The sequence below is a fragment of the Conger conger genome, chromosome 2 (assembly GCF_963514075.1).
Source record: "Conger conger chromosome 2, fConCon1.1, whole genome shotgun sequence".
NCBI classification, from domain to species: domain Eukaryota; kingdom Metazoa; phylum Chordata; class Actinopteri; order Anguilliformes; family Congridae; genus Conger; species Conger conger.
Genome location: NC_083761.1, coordinates 65,795,657 through 65,819,433, shown reverse-complemented (window position 1 = coordinate 65,819,433; position 23,777 = coordinate 65,795,657). Strand labels below are relative to the sequence as shown.

Here is a 23,777-nt window from a genome sequence, read left to right as displayed (position 1 = left end):
CATCTGTCTTTGTAGGCTACAGAAGTCATGCTTCGGTGTTTTAAAATATAATTAAAAATAATTGTAGGGTTGTTGAGCACATAGGCTACCCAACATAGGCTACCTCACTCACTCACTAGAAAGTGTGCAACAGGTATGTTTTAATAAATAGCCTATATTGTAGTCCTTCGCCATTGTGTGCGTCATTCATGTCTTCATAATAAATAGCAGTGAGATATCAAGAGATTTACTGGTAGCTTAACTTCCCTCAAACTGCAGGACTTTTGTGATGCTTGCAGAGTGAATAACGTTCGCAATACTCAACAGTTGCTTATTCCCTGTAACATGATATCCGTGTGTATCGTGATATCCGTGGAATTTTATGTTTTATGTTCTATTCTTGTATTGTAGAATTGGAACGGCAGTTTGGTTCTATTATTGGTCCATTTTGTTCACGTGATTAAGCAAACAAGGAAGTGTCAATGTGATACAGCCGGGAGAATGACTTTTGACAGGGGGAAAATGTTAGCCATGAGGAAAAACCTAACGTTACTGCATTAAAATCGTACATGCCTATACGTATCAGAACAAGTTAACAAATGTCTAGTGTTTCAAGTATTTTGATTCATGCCAAAATCAGAAGGTGAGTTTTGCTAGTTACTTGCTAAGTTCCTAAAATGTCCCCTTGTATGTGTAATGTGTGATCCATTTATACCAGCGTTGCTAAAACGAGAAGTACGTGATTTCACCATGACATGCTTTTAATTTGGTTTTCATAATTTTTTACTTGTAACGGCCAGCTGATCACTAGTTTTCGGTCTAATCGCATGTCCTTTTGTTAGTTTAACTTATTGACGTGACATCTATTCAGCATTTTGAAAAGAATTAACACATATTTTGGCGTCTTACTTTTAAATGAACTTATTGCTTACAATTGAGGAGCAAAACAGGCATGAACAGCTGTTCTAACGGAGGGTTGCTGGTTCCAACCCGTCCTGGGTGTGTCAAAGTGTCCCTCAGCAAGACACCTAACCCCCAATTGCTCCTGACGAGCTAGTTGGTGCCTTGCATGGCAGGCAATCGCATTTGGTGTGTGTGTGTGTGTGTGTGTGTGTGTGTGTAAATGGGTGAATGAGATCAATTGTACAGTTCTTTGGATAAAGGCGCTATTTAAATGCCTAATGCCAATTGCCATTCAATGACAGCCTGGCATTTGAGGCATACCTTGAAAAAGCTTTTGGTGCCTTGTTTGAAAATTCATGGATTAGGTCAATTGTATTGGCACCTGAGGAAAAGTAAACCTCAGAAGTACAAGGATCACAGAACTTGTTCTTTGCAAGTAAAACATTTGAAGATTTGTATGTACCTATTGGTTTGGTAACACTGGATGATAAAATAATTTAAAACATACCACTGTTAGGCTAGATATTAGGAGAAATAACTTGAACACATCATTTACAATCATTCCCACATAATTGATAATAGATAGGCAGAGGCAAAAGTGGCAAGGCTGATAAAATAAAATGAGAATTCAGAAGAGGTTACAATAATTACTGTGTTATTCATTGCAGATATCAGCTACACTGGATCCTTTGCAATGAAAAGACCAAATTGTAATTCATTAAGATTGCAGTTGTAATCGGATGTCTGTCTGTGTTTTTATCCTTGGTTTTTGTCCAGCTTTCACTCAACATGTACAGGGAAGATCAGTGCACATGATTGGATAAGTGTGTTATGCAAGTGAATGAGCAATACTGCAGTATCCAGGGACATGCAGCAGTTGGGCGTGGTGACCGGCAGCCTGCGGCACACAGCTCTCTCAGCAGACAGTTCAATTGCTATGCAACCAGAAAAGAGCTCCCATCAAAAAGGGTCTGTCTAGGAACTCTTGTCGCTGAAGTAACCTGTTACTAAAAAATGACAAATGTACAGGTGGAAGGTTATGTACAGTACAATCATTGCCTATTGTCAATGTTAATATCGTTGATTGTTTATGCTTCCCATTTAAAATGGATTTAAAAAATATACCTGAAGGACAAGCACAGATACAAATCCTTGCAGTGTACACTTGTATTCAATTTACAAGGCTTGATAGGCATCGCTTTCTATTTTGTACAGATTTGTTTTTATATTTCACCTCAACAGACACATCTGATGGAAAATGGCAATGGGGCTCACACTGCTATTTCTCTCTGGTGCCCTGCTCTCTGGGATGTTGTATTATGTCACTTACCAATATAGAGATCTGAGGAAGCCAAACTTTATTATTATCCTGGCTGATGACATTGGCTGGGGTGACCTTGGAATGAACCTGGCAGGCAAGAGTCATACACCCCACCTGGACCTGATGGCTCTGGGAGGAATGAGGTAAGAGGGCCGGGGAAGAGAACTCACCAGGAGTGCAAAACAAAGGTGCTTCACAGCCAGGAATGTCCAAGATCCACATAGAAATATCCTTACCAGGATTACTCCACAGGCACAAGACAACTATTGGTGGCGATGTTGTTTGAAACACTAGCCTATCTGTAAAAAATCTCACAGACCTTATTTTAAAAGTCTGTGTGCACATAGTATTTGCATCTGAGATGGAAGAACTGGGCCCTTGGTATGTAATTACTGTGAACACATCAGGGGTGTGTAGTCTCCTTTGGTTTTTATACCATCTGCTCTGCTCCATTCAGGTTCACAGATTTCCACTCGCCCGCCTCCACCTGCTCGCCCTCTCGCGCGGCTATCCTGACAGGTCGGCATGGTCTGCGCAATGGGGTCACACACAACTTTGCAGTGGGGTCTGTTGGGGGCCTCCCTCTCAATGAAAGCACCTTTGCCCAAGTCCTGCAAGCGACAGGTTATTACACCGCTATGATTGGTGAGTTGGCCTGCACTTAAACACAGTTACTTAGCAGTGCACTTTGAGAATGGAGATTAAAGGCATCATAGAGGGTTCCATGCAAGTCCTTTTCACCAGAATGATCATCGTCAACAGTTTCTGAGTGCACAGTAGGGTGTAATGTTCAAAAGTGTAAAGTACGTGCAAAGTACAGTATTATGTAACTGCCATAAGTATGAAAAACATTTGATATGTCAGACTGTCAGTTCTATAACTTTAGGTCATAAAGATATGTTGAAAAAGACTAGTCACTCATATGTCAGCTGATGTGCAGTCACATGACAGGAAGAATACAGAACTAAAAGGCTCCACAAAGTATATCTGTCTGCATTGAGATCCACTTTAATGCATTTCCTTCACTTGCTCTCTTCTCTCGAGTGAAATATCTAAAAATGAAATTTGGGACATGCAAAAGGTGAACTTAAAAGGTGCTCTTCAAGGGAGGATAGATGAGGAACAAACCAAAATGGAACTGAATAGCCCACACAACCTAGAGAATGTTAGCAACCTCTGCTCTGTGCATGTAGGATGACTTTGCAAGGTTCATAAATAATTTATATCAACCTTACCTTAGCTTATCGTGAGTGATAATAAAAACACCAGCCTGTCTTATAAAACACAATCACTGCTCTTTGTAGCACCTTTGAAGATTTTTTAAAAAAAAACACAAAAATGTGTGACGAAGTCCCCCCCCATCCCTCAACATCCCATCCCTGCACTCTTGAATTATTCACAAAATGTCCTTGAATTATTCAATGAAAAAAAATATGGCTTCCTCCATTTGACAGCGCAGTGACTCATCCTCTCTTCTTAACATGTGGAGCGTTGCATTGTGGGATTCCTGTCTTGCTGGTAGCTTGTGGTTTTATACCTTTGGTGGGAGTATAATTGCTCCCTAGCTTTTCATAAATCTGAACTGAATGCCACTTGGTGTGGCTGCCACATTTCATCCTGGCATCCCCCTCTATTTTGGAATAGTGTTTCAATTCAGATTGCTGAAAAATATGTGTAAATGTTCATTTTTAATTGCCTGTTTTGCTTGTAAATGGTATGATCTTCTTTCTTTGCACCTTATAGGAAAATGGCATCTTGGGCACAACGGTCAATTTCACCCAAGCCACAGAGGTAAATGTTCTTTCTGTGTTACAGACTTTGGTTTTTCTTTCAATTTGCAGCTGCAACACACCCACCGATAATATATTCAGCCAGAGCCAGCCCATTTCCCACTCATGCTGCGGGCTGTGAGCTGTGCACTGCCAGCATTCAGTTGCTACACTGAGTGTGCCCATGACTGTGCCCGTTAACTACGACCATGCACCTTGCAACATTTATTCCAGAAAATGGAGACCCAGAAACATCTCACTCCCTGACATCAGTTTGTTTGGGTTTTCATTTAGTTTGTCACTTTTAGGGCAAATGTATTTGGCTGCCATGGTGGATGTCTTTCGGGAGCTCAGTGAGAGCTGAGAAACCCCTGTTTGAACTGTTTGAAACCCCTTTTGGCTGGATGTGAAAGTGACTCTTTGTTTCGTTTGAATTGAGTGACCACATCTATCGTTTTGCTCCATAGCTACCATAGCTATAAAAAGCTATTTTCGGGTCTCAAGGTATGAAATACGACTGTGAGAGTGTGATGAAATGGATAGCACTGATGTGCGCTCAACTCATTCATCATCATGCTGTTTTTTATAGTCAAGGCATGTTCTGTGCTCTGCGTACAGTATTGTAACATTAAAGGGAAAACTCCCTCAATGCATTATATACACTCAGTGAGCAGTTTATTAGGTATTTATTAGACTTATTTTTTAGGTTTCTACTGCTGTAGCCTATCCACTTAGAGGTTTGACGCGTTGTGTGTTCAGAGATGTTCTTCTGCATACCACTGTTGTAATGTGTGGTTATTTGTGTTACTGTCACCTTCCTGCCGGGTTTGACCAATCTTGCCCTCTGACCTCTCTCATTAACAACACGTTAATGACTGCTGCTCACTGGATGTTTTTTGTTTTTCGCACCATTCTCTATAAACTCTATCAAGAGATACTCAAACCACCCTGTCTGGGACCAGCAATAATTCCACAGTCAAAGTCACCTAGATCACATTTCTTCCCCATTCTGACATTTGCATTTAGTTGCTGCCACATGATTAGCTGATTAAATATTTGCATTAACAAGCTGGTGTACAAGTGTACCTAATAAAGTGGTGACCGAGTGTATATACAAATACATTAATAATAATAAATGTTGTTGGATGTTGATTAAGCATGTTGTGATCATGCCTGTGATTGTGAAACAGAATCCTTACCTCCCCAGGCTTTGATTACTACCTTGGAATTCCCTACAGCAATGACATGGGCTGTACAGACTCTCCTGGCTTTGACCTTCCTAGCTGTCCTCCATGTGAGCAGGATATGCTGACGTACAGGTGTGATGTGTTGCACAGTTTTCCACAGCCTCTGTCCCAATCTGCTCATTAGGGCATAGTGTTGCTTCTGTTTAGCATGTAGTATTTAAGTAGGATTTAGGTTATTGTGCGTTTGTGTTGACATGCATGCAGAATAACATTTAAAATATTTTCCCTGTAATGGGAACTCACTCCAGTCACAAACATGGCGGCTGTTACTCCAAGGTGGCATTGCCCTTATTTGAAAACCTGAGCATCGTGGAACAGCCATTGGACCTCTGGACCCTGGCTGAGCGGTACAAGCAGACAGCCGTTAACATCATCCATGGTTCAAGGTATCTGTTCAGTCACCATCTGTAGCCTATTCCCAACTAAATCCTTATTTTTTCGAGACTTCGTCTTGAGGGATGTCTTCACGTGTGCTGTGGTAGGTGATAATTTGCATTGATACGAATGCTCAATGAAACAAAAGCTGTTCCCTTTACAATTGACTCAACACTCAATTCAGTATGTAATCACTTAACATTTGTTTCTAGTGCTCTTTGTCAAAATTAATGTCACTTATGGACTGCTCAGGTAGCCAAGGGAGGGCATGGATGCTGTATTCTTTAGCTAGTGCAGGTGTCTTCTCCCCATTGTAGATGCAATTGAGGTCCAATGACAAGTAGCTACTTCTGAATGTTTTTATACTTTTATGTTAAATAATGTAATGGTACAAATGTTCCTGTCCTCGTCCCTTTGGTAACCCATTTTCTTGATAAAGTACCCTTTCAATTGAGTTCAGTCTCTGCCTCCCCTGGCTTTGCACATTGATGTCATGTGTGGATGTTCTGTTCCGATGTTCTAGTGAACACAGGGGAGATGTGTGGCACTGATAGGACCACTTGCGTTCGTCAGTTTAATTTATGTAAATACTTATTCCAAGGGTACATTTGCAATGTGAAAACACCACAGTGCTTCTGAACTGAAAGGACCCCGCTGTACTGTGCTCTGCAGAGAAAGAGGACAGCCCTTCCTGCTATACGTGGCTCTGTCTCACATGCATGTGCCACTTTCTCCTGACCTGTCCCGTGAAGGACGTGACCCCGGACTGGTGTATGCTGCCAGTCTGAGGGAAATGGACAGTCTGGTGGGGGCCATAAAGAATGCATCTGATGACAACGATAAGGAAAATACTTTAATCTGGTTCACAGGTCAGTGTGTTGGTTGGCAGAGTGAGTATACCTGTTGTGCTTTTTTTTAGCACAGAATGTTGCTTTGGTGTGTGCACACTGACACTTTAAGTCCAGAACACTCTGGAGCAGTAAACTTTCGCTGAAAAATTAAAGGAGGAACCTTTACTTTTCAGGTGATAATGGCCCTTGGACCCAGAAATGTGAGTTTTCTGGAAACGTGGGTCCTTTTTTGGGAAGGTGGCAGACAGACAGAGGTGAATAAATTCACTCCCCTTACACAGTATTTGCATGTCCATTCATGAATTTGGGTTTCCCCACAAAAAGGCTTAATTCAAGATTTTGCTTTATAAATTAAACTCAGTACTGGAGTTAGAGGTGACACAGCGTAACTATTATGTGTAACATTAGCTTGTGAGAGGTTGAGCCAGATGAGTCCTTACAGATCACATTAACCGCCTGGCAAAGTTCCTGGTGTTGTAGTTTTGTCATGGCGCGTCTTGTGTGGGGCCAAAATAAATAATAAATTATCTCTTGTTAAACAGTTGTGATTTTTTCTTGGTTCATTGCACATCAGGTGGAGGGTCTGCTAAGAGGACTACATGGGAGGGGGGTCACCGTGTGCCAACAGTGGCCTACTGGCCAGGGAAGATTCCAGAAAACACCACCAGCAGAGCCCTTCTAAGGTGCTGAACACCATTAGAACTATTATTAAAAGTATTATTGAGGTGATACAGAGGAATTCCAGATAACGCAGATGCTTTAACTCTGTCTCCTTCCCTCTGGCAGTGGGCTGGACATCTTCTCCACTGTCCTTTCTCTAGGAGGTGCAGAGGCCCCATCACACAGACACTATGATGGGATGGATATAACAGATATTCTACTCCATGGCTCAGAGACTGGACATAAGGTACAACTGAGGGCAAATTAGATCATAATTCGGACACTCCTATTACATATTTACCAGCCTACATGGATGAGAATCATTCGTGGGTGGCTTGTCAGAGAAATTGCTTCTGTACCTCTTACAAATCTTTCTACAGAAGCAAAGATGTGAGACTCAGTGCCGTATTCATAAGGTTGGTGGTTCAATCTGCTGTGTTCCATGATAAGATCTGCACAGCTGTTGGGCCACATTGCTCCGGGGGGGGGATTGTCTCCTGATTAGTCTAATCAACTGTTGGATAAAAGCGTCATAACATGTAATGTAATATCGAGTGTGATTATTTCAGTGCTAGCACATGGCATTATGAGTAAATGTACATCGACATAATGCTCAGTATTACCAATTTTCAGTAATGGTTTTGGTGAAGTAATTGATGGTCCCTTTCCTTATCCGGTGCCCTCTTCCCTACTATAGAGTCTATGCCATCCCAACAGTGGTGCAGCAGGGCAGTTTGGGGAACTGCAGACAGTCAGACTGGGGCAGTACAAGGCTTTCTACATCACAGGTGGGGACTTATTCTGGAAATGTCCAGCTGCCCATTGTACTAAATGACATTGCTCTGATACATTGTTTTGTATAATTGGACAATGATTAAACTGAAGCTCATCCGAATAGATTATAACAAAACTTGCTTGTAGATTATTTATTACATTCCCTTCAACTCTAATTCATTCGTCTGATTTTCTCCAAGAGAATTCCACTGTCAGAAGGTTCTGGAATGGAGCCTGTATACTGATTAACATAAAATAACAGGCCATTCAGCCAAATGCTCGCATTTTCCTACCACAAAAGTCTACTTAGCTAAATAGTATCTAGCACTGCGTCAAACCTGGTCTTGAAAACTCCTACTGTTTCTGCGTTCACTGGTAAGCTATTCTGCTCACTGACCACTCTGTGTAAAAAATATTTTATAATATCTGTGCCAATCATATTTATCCTTTGCCAATTTATCCATTTCAGAATCGCCTGTAGTTCACTTTGTTAATCCCTTTAATGAATTTAAAAGCCTCAATCAAATCCCCCTAAATCTCCTTTTACTAAACTTAAAGAGATTAATCATCTTTCCTCATAACTTTTGTTATCTATCTGGTTGGCCTTCTCTGAGCCTTTTCCAACACCTCTATATCATTATTATAGTGCGGTCCCCAGAACTGCACGCAGTATTATGAGTAAGTATCAGTTTGTTCAGAAAATTAGTCTCAATGATAGAATGTGATTTTTTAAAAGAACCCAATTCATACCTATATTTATATAAATATGTTTTGTATAGGAGAGTAGGCACCCTATCATTGTTAGGTAATTTTCTACATTTGAGGAAAAGGGCCACCCAGAGATGGGATCACAGCACAGAGAGGGCTTTGCACAGGAATCAAGCCCCCAGCCACACAGGCAGACTTACTAGGCTAAGAGTCAGCTGCCTCACTGTCTGTGCCACACAGTGTCATCAATACTTACAATGCCTCCTATCTGGAATGTTCCAGGTGCTGCAGAAGCCTGTGGTGGGGGAACAGGGAAGCAGGAGGTTCACGACCCCCCTCTGATTTTCGACCTGTCTGATGACGAGGAGGAGAGCAGCCCCATGGACAGCGGCAGTGAGGAGTACCAGGCGGTCCTGGAGCAGGTACAGAGGGAGAGAGACGCGCTTCTGCGGGACATCGCTAAAGATCACGTGTCTCGCGCCGACTACACCGTGGACCCGTCCGCTGCCCCATGCTGTGACCCGGGTCATGTGGCCTGCCGCTGCGAGGGCGGGGGCTGAGGTCCGCTTTCTGACATCAAACACGTCTGCACGTCTGTGGGATGCTGCTGTGTCTTGTCTGTCTGGGTTGGACTATAGTGCTCCCATATTGGGTTTTTAGCCATTGAGAAGCAGACCATTTGGCCCATTCTCAGAGATCTAGGTTGGAAATAGGCTGGAAATGGCCTTGAACATACATACTCATCGATCATGATGGAAATATTGTTTGCTTTAGCTGCTAGCCTAAAGTCCCTGCGCCAACCGCTATGGATCAGTTACGTTCAAAGATTACCTTACATTACAGTTTTCAGTGGAACAGAAGTTTGCTTACATCTACTCACAAATGAAAGATAACCAACTTCTGCTATATTCAGTACTTTATTTTGAATTACCACATCAAAGTAATGAAGTGAATGAGTTGGCTACACTAAAAGGTAAAATGTATATTTCACACCACTGTAGTGGATTATTAACTGGGTTGGTAACAGATGCACAGTAGCTGATGGGACTCATCACTTACAGCAAGGCACAGTCAGACGTGCTGTATATGAAATGCTGGTCACGAAAGAAAGCGTGTCAGCGAATTAATCATTAGCAGCCTCCACATACTATACATCTGTAGGAGCTGTTAATGTGTGCTGTACAGACCACCCAGGGGAAGTCCAGGGGTCAGAAAGTAATGCCATGTGTTCCACCCATGAACTCACCAAGCTGATTTCACAAATCTGTTCTACCTTGTGGCTGAGGAATTATTCAAATGAGCAAATCCAGATGATTGGAACAAAATACTAGAGAGAGATTTCCCTCTGAAGTTAAAGGCAGTGTTCTGGATGGGCCTTTCCTTGCTGCTGCTAAATACAGCCCTTTATGTCCAGAAATACAGTATATTGTACACATCATACCTGTACATTTTCATATGGCAGTCACATCAGATCTGTATTGTAGTCTAGGGTCAGAGTTTCACAGGTAGGCCTTTTGGATAACCTATAGCTTCTGTACCTTAAAGGTACAACCACTCTGTGGGACAGGGGATGGTATGGTGAATTTACTGAACTTTTACTGAACGATTTATTGAAGAAACAGGGCAATTAAGGGGCAAGTATATTTTTAAGGACATTAGGGTACTGGGCTATTGTGTCCTGGGGTGATCTCTTCATTTAGGAAGCTGGACGTTGTGTCATTCATGCATGTTCATGCTGCTATGAAGTTAGACAGTGTGGATGTGAACTGCAGATTATCACTGGTTTTGCATTGCTCCAATGTGAATCCTAAACCCTGCCTTAAACATTAGCATAACCTGGTGACCATTCTTTCCTCCCGTAAAGCAGCTAATCCAGAGTCTATTAATGTTGTTTATTTTGCACAAAGCTTTGCAAATACAACACACACACAAGAAACATGTGATTTGCATAATTTTATCTCTACTGCAATTTTACTTTTCTTGGTTTTGTGCAATTAACAAATTTATTTGCACGGTTGACATTGTAGGCACATACAAAACAACGTTTGAATGTACACAGAAGGGCACACATGAACATATCCAATATTTAAACAAAAAGGATAAAAATACAATTAGTTCAATTCTTTACTTAAGAATTAATACCATAGTAATCATATTTTCATTAGAGCATACTGATCAAGTAACTGCGGAAATAAGATTAAGTTGTTTTATAACACCTAACTTTTATGTAACACCTTCCAGATGTTGGTAGAATAGAGAATCCTGCAGTTTAGCTCCATCTTGTCTTTCAGATAAGCTCTCATCAGCCCCCTATCCTGCCCTCAGTATCATCCCCCCAAAACCAAAACAGAAATGAACTGTTCCTCCTCATACAGTTGCATTGGACTGCTTACAATAGCATCAAAAGGATGCTACTACACCTATGGGCCTACAGCCTTTTCAAGGTTTCTCTTTTTTAAATACTGTGCTTTATCCAGACATCGGCTCATTTCCAGATGTCCTTCCCGCTGCTGTGCGAAAGAGGTTACAGGACAGTGCTCTCTGCAACAGGCTTCAGTTCAGAGTTCAGATTACACTGCTGCTGCACCCTGTGGTTTCAACGCTGCGAAGGGATTCTGAAAGCAAATTATTGCCTTGTTTCCATGCACATCACGAAAAGCAAAGCAAAAGCGGAGCTCATGAAATGCTCATGAAAACCTTGACTTACCCATCACAGGGAGCTGAGTACGAATAAACAAAGCCCAAGCCTCTATTGTTTTTTTTGTTTTTAATTAATGTATTACTGAGTTTTCCTTTTGGGAGGAGCATTTAACGATATAAAACGGTGAATCAGTAGTTGCCTTTTGACCCATACCATGGTCCATGGGTTCAACGAACAGCCATAAATGTAAGGCTGTGGAAAATGTTGATCAACTAAATGTAGTTCTCAAGATATAGCAAACGAAACTGGAATTGCTGTTGACATGTTACCTAAACAATCGCTGCATTTTTCAGACCAGTCTGAATGAATGCACATTTATCTTTTCTGTCTTGGCATAATTATGTGTCATTAGTGTAAATGTTTGTAAATACCTGTGGTCTGTGCATTCTGTGGCATTCAACTGACCAGAATTATTCACAAATGATAACATGTTCTGGTATTTAATTAATGTTTCATGTCCAAAGGTGCCTAATCAAAAGCTTTTGTGGATCTTAAATGAAAGGTCTCACTCTCATGACTCCCAGGCGAGTATACTCTGTGAAACATTACTTTCTCCTCTGATGCAACCACAATATTTATTACCTCATTACACGTTATTTACAGATAAATGTAGCAAGAGGTCAATTACAAGAAGGAAATTAAACCTCAAGAGATTACTAAAAGCAATGAAATACAGCAACTCCACTAACAATAGTAGAGCTGCAGAAACAACCTTCAGACTTTCCCTCAGCGAACAGTGGATCTCTCAGTTCTGTGGATTCAGATTTTCACAAATTGATTCTGTGAAGCTAAATCATCACACCACACCATTTCTACCGTCATTCTTGAAGGCTTGTTTGCTCAACATATAGATGCCGTGAATAATTTTAAAATATTCCAAAGGAATTATAAATACAAATGTATTTTACAAAGTAAAATATCTGGGAAAGTGTTTCAGTCAATATTATCTTCAAAAGACCAAAGACTCACAGTATGACATGGGATTGCTTATGACAGAGGCAGTAAAAGAAATACAAGGGAAATACTGCTTGAAATTGTATAAATATTTTCACATTTCTCCTTTTAAGTCACTGGCCCAAGAGATCACAATACCCTGTTCACACTGCATAATCTTATCAGGCAGTGACAGTATAACAGACTTCAAAATAATGTTCCAAAATAAACAATGAATATAGTAAATTAGTACTTAATGTCTTCCTACTTCATTGCCACAGTGTACAATACCACAGCTCAGTCTGTTAGTGATCAAAACTCACCCAAATGCCACCAAGACATTAACCTGTGACATCTCGATCACTCCCATGGCTGTTTAACGTGGCTGTGGGCAGTCAGGCACTGTGAAAGTCTGGCTTAGGCGTTAAAAGCAGCAGGGCTCTGTTTAACATGGCTGTGGGCACAGTCAGGCACTATGAAAGTGGCCTAACATTAGGCGTTTAAGCAGGAAGGCTGTCTGCTCTACACACAGTGGCAGCTTCTGGTTCACTCTCACATTGCATTTCTCCCCCAAACCTAACTGCACTCAAACAGCCAGCCGAAAACTAAAGAAATGTATTTCCCCAGAACTGTTGTTCAAATATACTATTGTAAATGCTAAAATATGGTTGCAAGAACTCAAATGTATAATGCATTTCTTTGTAATACAAGAAATGGGTGAACAACTTTTCAGCTGTTGACATATTATGGCAAGAAAAAGTAAATCACCTGACACACAACAGCCGGGTGAACAGGAGGGAATCAGCCTTCTAGTTTAAGAGTTTCAACTCCTACCTGTGCAGAACATGGTTTAAATGTCAACCTTCCTGCAGCCAACTAAAACAAGTTTCTCTCTCAGCAGCTCATCTGAGTAGCCTGTGACTGACTCAGAGGCATTATAGAGGGCATGTGTGTTAATCAGAGGCTGCTTTTTTCCCTCATAATAAGATACATGGAACGTGAAATAATAGAAAATCTAAAATAAAATACTGACCTAATGTGTAATACAGAATATCAAGGTGCAGCACAAGAGTTCTATTTTGTTTAATGATTGGTCTTGGTTTGGTAGTGGGTTTCTATTGGAGTAAACATGTTAAGTTGTGCCTCCTTATTACAAATGTGCCCTGCCCAAGGGCATTGTGGGCCACTTGGGGGTGGGGGAGCAGCTGTGGGCTGGCCAGCAGACACAGATAAGGGTTAATTATCCTGCGTGTTCACAGGAGGGAACTCATTCTCATCATCCAGACACACGGGTCCTGCAGCAAACTCATGTTCAGGGATCACTTCTCCCTTCTTCACTCCGCCATCTTCTGAGTAGCCTGGTGAGAATGACAGGGAGAATCACACAGTGCACTGCATCACCTCCACACACAAAAACACTTATTTATACACTTAGGGACATATTGTGGGAAAAAATATGTTTAGTTGATTGAAAGGAAGTGCACCCAAAACTGTCAGCAACTGTTTTGCCATTTTATTTACATACTGTCGCCATTTACTATTTGACATAACCAGTCACATAAAGCAACTACCATGTCATATTGCCCTGAGAACGTCATGAATGTTCTGGATTTCCTGGCAATGTGGAGCCCAGGTAAGAGTGGTTGAGTTCAGCCTTGTTCAGCCTGTTGCCTCTACCCTGTGCCCTGTGAGGTTTGTGTGCTCCTGAGCGTACCTGTTAGAACAGCAGAGGAGGGCGGGGTCGTTGGGATGGCAACAGTGGCAGCATAAGACTGGTTGGCAGGCGGGGACGCTCTGGCCTGCAGCTCTTCCTCCGATTCCCCCCGGCCCTCCTCAGTGTCAAACAGCCTGGGAGGGAGTACAGGGAGGGAATAGAGGCACTGAGCGCGGGTACAAGGTTACGCACACTCCAGCGGCAAGTCCACAGGTACAACTCCAGACGTGTAATCCCACTGGTATGACCCCACTGGTATAACCCCAGAGGTACAATGCCGCACGTACAACTCCACTGGTATAACCCCAGAGGTACAACGCCGCACGTACAACCCCAGAGGTATAACTCTAGAGGTATAACTCCAGAGGTATAACTCCAGAGGTATAACTCCAGCTATGCAAAACCCCCACTATTCCACTATGTCACACACAAAGCTGACCTGTGTTTCTTAACGAGGACACACTCGCCTCCATCTTGCGGGTCCACATTGTAGATGTAGAGGTGTCCATCAGAGGAAGCCACTAGTAAGCGGGGAAGTTTCTGGATCCTGAAAAGTGTACGGTGGAAACCTTCACTATGCTGGACCCCAGGGCACCAGCATGGCAACAAGTGCCTTTTATGGAGAAATACATTGTTAAACAGGATTGTATTTCTCCATAAAATCCCAAATGTAGGTTAGGATTGATCCAGTGTAAAGTGTTTGGGGACGGCGGAGCAGGTCTACACTCACGTGGCCAGCGCACAGATGTTCTTCAGGCCGAAGATGTTGAGACGCACTGTGGCGAAGGCGCGGTCCTGGTTCATCATGCCAGACACCTGCGCAGGGAGGTAGTTGCTGGCGGCAGTGAACATTTTCCCAACGTACGCAGACCAAGTGGGAGATTCCTCCTCTCGACTGGGACAGAGAACACACTCAGCCTCATCAGTTCACACACTCTGAGTGTCTTACTGTCCACCATCAAATCGACAGAATGGCCACAGAGTTCTATTACTGATAGCATCAGACTTTAAAAGTCTCTTTCCTGAAATGCTTTATAGGCAACTTATGAGTGCTCTAATGGTTTACATCTCCTGAGCATGTAAAATCTCACAAGAACATTAACATGTGGAGATGTCACCACCCAGTGCAAGGAGAAGAATTATCAGTCCATATTTCAAAACATGAATGGCAGGTGCAATATTACACACTCTGTTTGGTGGCAGAGACTTAAAAATGTGATGTGACTAAAAATAATTGTCTAACCTAAAAATGAAAGAATTTGACTTCTGTAAGCAACTGATGGCAAATTCTAAACATCAGATTGCAAAATTAATGTTAAACTGTATCTAGTCTCTGGCTTTTTAATCATAACTACATGAGGGCTTTATTATTGGTAGTCCTGACTGGCAATGCACAAAAAAACACTATAAAAAACGCAAAACAATTAAGAAACTCAAAATGCCAACATGTGAAAGATACCTACATTCTATTTGCTCGCATATGCCCACAGCACATTCATTCAATTTAATTTAAATGACCAAATGAGACCATAATGGGATATTTTGGTCAGCTAAAGCATTGGCATGTTTGGCATGGAAACAGAGATGCACAGAAGGAGAGGTGCCTCATACCCATGATGAAATGCGGAGCTGATGTCTTGGGGCTATTTTAATTCCAGAGTTAAGATCAATGGTATAATGGGATGGTAAATTGTTCTGTGACAACAAAATCAATGGCCATCTCAGGCACCGGACCTGAATCCAATCGAAAACCTGTGGGCCGTTGGTAGGGCAAACCCAAGAATGTGAAGGATCTTGCAAGGATCTGCACAGAGGAATGGTCCAAAATCCCTCCAAATGTGTTCCTTGACCTTGTCAAGACACCATGCTGTTATCCTTGCCAAAGGGAGATTCACAAAGTATTAAGCCAGAGGTTCCAATAATAAAACCTTAGATTTTGGTGAAATCTATATTTTATTAAATTAATGTTTGATTTTGGTTGGTTCCATTGAAACATAAAGTATTTTTAACATGTTGGCAATTTGGGTTTATCTCAATAAATATAGTTCATTTTTTTGTGGTGATTTGTTTTGCATTGTCAGTCAGAGGTGCCAATAATTCTAGAGCCCGCTGTATATTTTATGTCTCTCAGCTTCATTTATAATAATACAAATGCTCAAAGTTATTCTATAATACATTTTCTTTTTTAAAACACACACAAGGTTTTTTCCATAAACTGGAATGATTAATTAATTTTGTCCCTGTTAAGGTACCCTTGCAAGAATCCATATCAATATTTTCTAAGAACTTTTTAATGCAAACTAAACAGCACACAACATTGTCCTCTGTGCATGATGCCAAGAGAGGACATGGGAGAAGCAGAAGCACTTCATTCTTTAGCACAGACGTAGCATATTTTCTCTTTAATAGCTGCACTGTACACACAAACTTGTAAGTGACTAGTGCCCTCCTGTGGCCAGTATGGAGCATCGCAGTGTACTGGGAGCTGAGGTGAAAGGGCTCCCTGCCTATTTATGGAACACGAGCAGGTCGGTGTGGGGATAACAGGGTGAGTGTGTAAATGCCAGTGACAGGATAAGTGCAGGGGGTGTGTAGGGGTGACAGGATAAGTACGGGGGTGTGTAGATGAGAGGATAAGTACGGGGGTGTGTAGATGAGAGGATGAGTACAGGGGGTGTGTAGATGAGAGGATGAGTACAGGGGGTGTGTAGATGACAGGATGAGTACAGGGGGTGTGTAGATGAGAGGATGAGTACAGGGGGTGTGTAGATCAGAGGATGAGTACAGGGGGTGTGTAGATCAGAGGATGAGTACAGGGGGTGTGTAGATGAGAGGATGAGTACAGGGGTGTATAGATGAGAGGATGAGTACAGGTGGGGGTGAAAGGGTGAGTGTCAGTATATAAATGGTTGGGTGAGTGCAGGAGTATAGATGACAGGGTGAATGTGGGTGTCTATGTACATGATTATGTGTGTTTATGTATGCATTTACCTAAATGACGGTGTGAACATACATGATGTGTTTAAATGTTATGATAAGGGCAGATGGGTGTGTAGGTGAGACTATGAGGGCATGTACCTGGGGCTGTGCTGCTCCAATTTAAAGATGTGCACTGTCTCGGTGTTACTGGAAGCACAGAGGAACTGGGCGTCCGCGCTGAAGGACAGAGAACTGATGTTGACGTACCTGCAGAGACAAACACAGGACATGACACAGGTCAAAGGTCTGGATCTATGGCAGCTTATTATCCCTATGGGGCAGCTGGGCAATGTAAAATATCTTATTCCTCAGGTAAACCAATTGTTTTCAATAAAACGTAACTTTCTTACACACAAATTACTCAAATTTAGCTTTGTTTCACAGAAGAAGACTTTTTACCATTTTATGAAGAGAACATTAATTTGCTAAAACATGTAGATGCATTACAGCAGAACCATTGATTAATGTAATTCGCTATCATATAGACAGACAAGTTGCCTGAATGAATGTGAATGCTATACATGAAAGAATTCAGAATGCATATCACAGATTAGAAGTATAATCCATACTTCCATACTTATGTCAGTGAAGATATAGTGCAGTATGCAAGTAAAATTAGGGGGACCAACACATTTGTTGGCAAGTGTGCTCCTGAACACATGGAGGACAATCTAGCAATGGGAAGGGCTTTACTGTTGTAATTAGACATTACTGATACAAACAGATAAAGCAGCTAGCATTCATTACTAGAGAATGTGAAGACAATCATGTTATCTTAGGAACCCATAAAATTGACTACGAGTACATATTTCTTGTCTAAGCCTAAGGACAATATACATTTATCTGTGGCCAATATAACATGAATCTACAACAGGATAACTATCCTTGAGGTCTGAGAAGCAGTACCAAATCATTAGGAATTTTCATTGGTGCGGTCAGCATTTATCTAAAAGGCAATATGGAAAAAGAAAACCTTCCGTATTAGTGGCTGCACACACAAAATATTAAAGTATCAATGCTAGTTCCCCAAAGGAACTTCACCTAATTCTGTCACAACAATGGCATGTTTGGTCCCATCAAGCTCTGTGATTTTCTGACCGTTTCACATCCTATCTGCTGCTGTGCCATGGCATCCTTGTGCATGCCTGCCTGACTGCTCTCGCCAGTGTGTGCAGTGGTGTCACTGTGCTCTGTCTTAGTCTTCAGCCTGCTGTTTGTCTTCACCCTGCTGGCAAGACGCACGCACTCTGACCTCTTCATTCCCCGCCGGAACTCGAACAGCCGCGCTCCCTCGGGGACGGTGAACACTCGGATCACAGTGCCCTGTGGTGAGAGACAGACACTCAGCAGTAAGGAGGGGCCTTTACCAAAGGTCTGACGTGTCAGGTGGGCTGGGCACACAGAGTGGCAGGGGAGAGAAGATGATATAGCCAGGGGCTGGGCACGCCAAGTGGCAGGGGAGTGGAGAAGATATGGTCAGGGGCTGGGCACACAGAGTGGCAGGGGAGTGGAGAAGATATGGGCACAACACTGAGGCTGCTCACCCTCTCTGAGGCGCTGGCTAGCTTGGTGCCTGAAGCGTTGAATGTGATGGCTGCCAGGGGGCTGTCGTGGGCTGGAATCATGGTCACAGTGCTCTGTGAGGAACAGACCGAGCAAAGGCAGACTCTCAGTCAGTCAAGGAATTAGCATGCAATAGGCACTCTCCCAATGGGGGCCTTACGTCCAGCCAATGTGGCCTACGAGCAATAGACATGAGGTCAGGGAGACAAGGGGTTCAGAAAGGAAAACCTGTGGTCTGATATGAACCTGAATCCCATCAGAAGCTAAAGAGTTCCTGTCCAAGAGGAAGAGAAATAGGGAAGATTGCTGTAATGACTAAATTACTTCAGTCTCATAACATCGCTGAGGGGCTATGCTTTTACAGTGGTTCTGTGGTGGGATCCTCACCAGGTTATTGGCATCATAGAGGATGATCTCCCCAATGGTGGCGCTGCCAGGGTAGGCCAGGTACGAGTTGGAATGGTTGATGGAGAGTGCACAGAGACCTGAGGAGGAGGTGGGGTGTTACAGTCACATGACCGTCACGAAGAAGCCACACGCCCATCCCAGCTCACACACACTCTGCAGGCAGGAAGGCAGTGAGGGGCAGTGTTGTGCACCTGTGGGGTTGGATGGCGTGTTGAGCAGGGTCTTCAGAAGCTTCATGTCCTTGATGTTGTGGATGTAAATGGACTCCTCCAGACACACGATCAGCCTCTGCATAGGAAGTAACAAGTAACAGAGCCTCACGTGAGGCGACACCCTGGTCTCACACAACCTCACACCCTGAAGGAGTGCAGACACTCAGCCCTGGGACTTAATGAGATACACATGCAGCCGCTCTTATTGTGTTATGGTTATGTATGAGCGGTGTGAGGAAATAGAGGAAGGAAGTAGATCAAATGATCTGCTCAGAGATACAGCTTTAACCGGAGGGTGTGTGTTTCGCAATTCCACCATCCTCCATCTCCCCCCTGCTTGCTCTACACTTACAGTAAATGCCCTGCGACAACTTGCTTTTTCAGAACCAAGTGTACAACTCTGAAATCCACAGCATTGACTGCTATTCCACATTCCGTTACCCACCTATTAATAGTCAAGAACTACACAAAAAGTCAAGTTAGTGTCGTAAATGTGTTGTTTATAAAACACTGTTACTAAATGTATATTTCATCATTTATTTATCAGTTGGTTTTGAAGAAATAGGTACTGCAAAGGTTACACTGGGTTGCATGCGGATTCATACACTGAGACAAATTTTTGTCAGATGGAGTAGACACTGCCCTGACCTCACTGAAGCAGGATCAGATGTAGTTACACAACAAGGCTCACTGCAGCCAAGACCTGAGCAGAACCCAGAAAACAGATGGAAAGCAGACTTAAAGAAGCTTAGTATTCACACAGAGAACTTTCGTGCCAATAGTTCAAACAGAAAATATACAAATGCAGTGTGCATTTCTCAGAAGAAACCCATACGTGTCTTTCATAGAAACAGCTGTTGCCCTCATGAAAGCTCAAGAACACAAGCCCTGCATGGGAAGCTGCAGATTAGTGAGTCATTAATCTCCTCCCGGTAATGTTGCCTTATCAGAAGAACAACACTTACAATGATGCGAGCACTTTCAACCGACTTTCATTAACCATCATCAACTGACATCGTGGCTCCAGTATTGCAGTACCATAACAGGAAATTGAGGAATAGCATGACAATATGGCTGAAGCCGGCAATATGGTCAAGTGCACTGGCCATGTTCCCCTGAACCCGAGCCACACACGGCACAGCCATACCTGCCGGTTGAGGCGAACGGCCAGGATGTTGTTGGAGTAGCTGTAGTTGCAGATCTCCGTGCCCTTCTTGAAATGGTAGACGTTCATGCGGCGCGGCATGGTCAGGCTGACCACCACCACCAGGCTGCTGGAGAACAGGCGCTCCACGATGTACACGTCAGGGGTTTCTGCTGACCGCGGGGGACCAACACACCCGTCAGCAGGGGAGAGTTTTGGGCTGGGGCCACACACTACCTGCATACTCCCTTGTTTTCTGGCCCATGGTAATGTCAAACACCTCTCTCGCCACTCTGAGACTGCAGGCATCTCTATAGGCCTCAGGGGATTATAACTGGCCATTGCTGAATTCAAGATACTTTTTCAAAATACTTTTTGTAAACCGCAAGAACCATGAAAAGCAGTCATTGCACAAAGCCATCCTATGAAATTGAAAACACAATTTTCTGTTACTGAATGAGGGGTAAGAGTCAGTTTTGCAAGCCAGCAGAAGAGTGTGTTAATTCAAATACCAGAAAATACCAGATACATGTATTCAATGTCTAGAGTTAATAAGTTAAGCTAGCTGTATTTATCACTGTTTCAATATTCAACAAAGTAAAAATGAATATGTAAATATTTATTCAATGCATATCTTAAACACAAAGGCTCCAGGATTTAGCTCATGCCAGGAAGAGCACGGCTTGCAGTCCTCTGGTGTAGAACTTTCTGATATGAGGCATTTCCTCAGTAAGCACACCCAAGTTCAAACAATTGCACTACATATTTTAGAGGACAGGCATCCATTCAAACATACTACAGTTTGACTGACTCCCTTCCTTCCCATTTACTTTGAAAATACCAGCATTTCACCTCCCTCCAAGAGCTACCAGCTGCCAAAAACATGTCTATAGTTCCAAAGCCATGGTCCTTGGCATGTGTCTTGCTCCACCAATCCTTTACATACCTATAGCTTTCCTACCCATCAACCAATTCCTTCCATAGCAAAGGCCTGCCCATGCTGTCCCTGCTGATCTGGGCTCACTCAGGCACCCAGTGCCTGTTCTGTGTGCTTATCAAAGCAGTGCAGCAGGAGGACGGCGCATCAACACAGCCTTGGCACCAGGATGGAGCCACACTGTATACACGCTCGCCTGCCTGTGAAGGCCCTCCAACAGAGCAACAGAGCCTAAAACCGGATTCCCAAAACACACACAGCTATGCAGCTGTGAGAACAGCATGCATCATTCTGCACTGGGGGAATCAAACCGTCAGGCATGATTCTGTAACAGTGAGGACACATCTGTATTTGCGCAGCCAAATACTCACCACTTTCATGGATACAGTCCAGTCGGTCAACCAGAGTCACAGAAAAGAGTCGGTACCCAGTTTTGGTACCGACAGCCAGAGATCTGAAAGAGGAATTCAGTCTCAATATTTGTTCTGATACATTTCTCTGTCATACAGCCTCAGAAAATACACACAGAATATAACTCAGATATTCCTTCATTTGTGATTTGCATGTATTCCACCAAAAGTAATCAAACACACCTGAATAAACCAATAACTTTGAAAACGGTTGCAAATACTATGAAAACAATGTGCCGTCCTTATCAATTGTACACTGTTTTAATGATATCAGATGATATAACTTGTTTAGCCATCTGGATCATGCCTCCTGCAGCTGCTCACTGACTCCAGAAAAACCTGTTTCACTTAAAGACTGTGCATCCGTTTCCCTTTTTATCAGCGTTTTATCAGCCTGAAAGCTTTCGTTACAAATCTTCCTTATCAGTACTCTTCTACAGGGCAGCTGCAAGTGGCTCCAACAGATGTGTTTTTGACAATGTTTTAAACACGAGAACAAAATAAGATAAAATTATCCTTCATTGTCTCTTTATTGTCCCACGCAGTAAACTGACAGAATTGTACACCTCTAATATTAACATAAACTTTCGCTACATTAAACACATAGGGTACATTAGAATCTATTGTACAAACGTTCTCAAACAACTGCTTCCATTATAGTGACACGCACTAAAAGGGAACCTTGATATGCAAAATCTATTTTGATCAATTTCAATCCGTTTTGGATTGGCCAGTGCACACGAAATTTAGTTAATTGTAACGAGTTAATTGTTCATTGTAGTGTTGGCGAAAAACAAAAAAATAGCTGTGAAGTGCAGTTACAGCGAATAATCCAGTACATCCTTCAAAGGCTTCAAGTGTATTTCCACTATCTGGCATAGTGGCTAGCGCAAGATATTTCCATGAGCAATAAAATTAAAACGTGGATGCAAGTTAGCAAACTCAATTAACAGAGCCTACGGAATATGACAGCGACAGCTGAAATGTCAACAACAACAAAACAAAAAAAACAGAACTGTGTCAGTAGGACTGATAGCTTACGTAGTGTCTTGGTTGAAGGAGGCGCATATCAACCCTTCTGGTCCGGCTGGACCATCGGCTCCTTCTTTGCACTCCATCCCGAACCGCAGCTACCTCTCCCTCAGCCCCGGTTTCGAGGCCTGGGAGTGGGATCGGTTCGAGCACGTCGTCTACAGAACCACTGCTGTGTCGCACAGGAGATTTGGCCAGTTTTATAGTTTTTAAAATATTTTACGTTAGTTGAATTGCTACACGTTTGCTACCGGGATTAAGCATCAATCGTTTCAGTTTTCACAAGGTTAGCTTATCTAGCTAGCAACCCAGCTAGCATAATGGTTATAAGCAAAACAAAAAAACAGCTGACAGCTTGGAGCGTCACTTACATGCCACATCCCCGTTGGCTCAGAGAAAATGCTACCCCGGTTGGTCCATCGCACTTCAGATTGGTCAAGATATGCATAGATTGCTTTCATTGGTTGATACGTGATACTTGAGATTGGCACCTCCTCGTCCGCGGCTGCTTTCGATTGGCAAAAATTAACTTCACTCTCGGCATGAGGCAATTGTTTTTGCTGCCTTCGAACTGTCACAACAAACGCGGATTAGGCTACCGAGTTAGCTGGGTGACTGACCTGAGTAAAAACCTAGGACTACGGCTCTGTATTTTCTGTCGTGTTACGTTGTATTATATTCATTACATTATTCAGAGCCACTCAGACCGCAAATCAACTACCCCACAAGGTTCATAATTTATTTTCTAGAATTTCCCATTCTTTGAAAAGATTAAGATGCTAAAACATGAAGTATTAAATTAGAACCACTCAGACCTCATCTCCATTTTTTGCAATAATAGAGGAAATAATATCAAATATAACGCAAATGGCCACTTAAACTCTAAATACAGTTTGTTTTATTTTACTTACTACAGCTTATTTTATTTATCTTTATAAATTGTGCTTAAGTATGGGCTTCATGTTTTGAGGGATTGTGTAAGCCACATTATGTGAGAAATAGCTATGCATGTCATGTAAAATATGTAAAATATTGTACTATATTGCAAACAATTACATAAAAAGAGCAATGTGACATTTTTTGATCAAATGAAAGACTGAGGTTAATCAATATGCTCCTATTTGGGTTGTTGAACATGTGTTTTATTTAATTAATAA

The 23,777-nt window shown here is 42.4% G+C and overlaps 2 protein-coding genes across 8 annotated transcripts; one reads left to right on the top strand and one right to left on the bottom strand.

Moving 5' to 3' along the window:
• Positions 1-463: 463 nt before the first annotated feature.
• Positions 464-12,473, top strand: LOC133120132 (arylsulfatase G-like). 4 transcript variants are annotated; one of them, XM_061230228.1, is made up of 13 exons: positions 464-622; positions 1,660-1,851; positions 2,125-2,346; positions 2,661-2,848; positions 3,947-3,994; positions 5,180-5,291; positions 5,468-5,605; positions 6,267-6,463; positions 6,619-6,699; positions 7,020-7,128; positions 7,232-7,352; positions 7,803-7,893; positions 8,870-12,473. In XM_061230228.1, the coding sequence occupies exons 3-13, from the start codon at positions 2,141-2,143 to the stop codon at positions 9,145-9,147; spliced, it is 1,569 nt and encodes a 522-aa protein (XP_061086212.1). In that variant the 5' UTR covers positions 464-622; positions 1,660-1,851; positions 2,125-2,140; the 3' UTR covers positions 9,148-12,473. The 4 variants fall into 4 exon arrangements, with proteins under 4 accessions (XP_061086212.1, XP_061086214.1, XP_061086211.1 ...); XM_061230230.1 differs by lacking the exon at positions 1,660-1,851 and having other exon boundaries at positions 6,619-6,645; XM_061230227.1 differs by lacking the exon at positions 1,660-1,851.
• LOC133120169 (WD repeat domain phosphoinositide-interacting protein 1-like) lies at positions 10,528-23,048 on the bottom strand. 4 transcript variants are annotated; one of them, XM_061230255.1, is made up of 13 exons: positions 22,992-23,048; positions 22,630-22,792; positions 21,550-21,632; positions 20,245-20,414; positions 19,077-19,173; positions 18,865-18,962; positions 18,459-18,551; positions 18,167-18,237; positions 17,014-17,121; positions 14,666-14,830; positions 14,375-14,482; positions 13,936-14,069; positions 10,528-13,579 (listed from the first exon to the last, which is right to left on the bottom strand). In XM_061230255.1, the coding sequence occupies exons 2-13, from the start codon at positions 22,704-22,706 to the stop codon at positions 13,458-13,460; spliced, it is 1,326 nt and encodes a 441-aa protein (XP_061086239.1). In that variant the 5' UTR covers positions 22,707-22,792; positions 22,992-23,048; the 3' UTR covers positions 10,528-13,457. The 4 variants fall into 4 exon arrangements, with proteins under 4 accessions (XP_061086239.1, XP_061086233.1, XP_061086240.1 ...); XM_061230249.1 differs by lacking the exon at positions 22,992-23,048 and having other exon boundaries at positions 22,630-22,980; XM_061230256.1 differs by lacking the exon at positions 22,992-23,048 and having other exon boundaries at positions 20,245-20,411; positions 22,630-22,980.
• Positions 23,049-23,777: the final 729 nt, after the last annotated feature.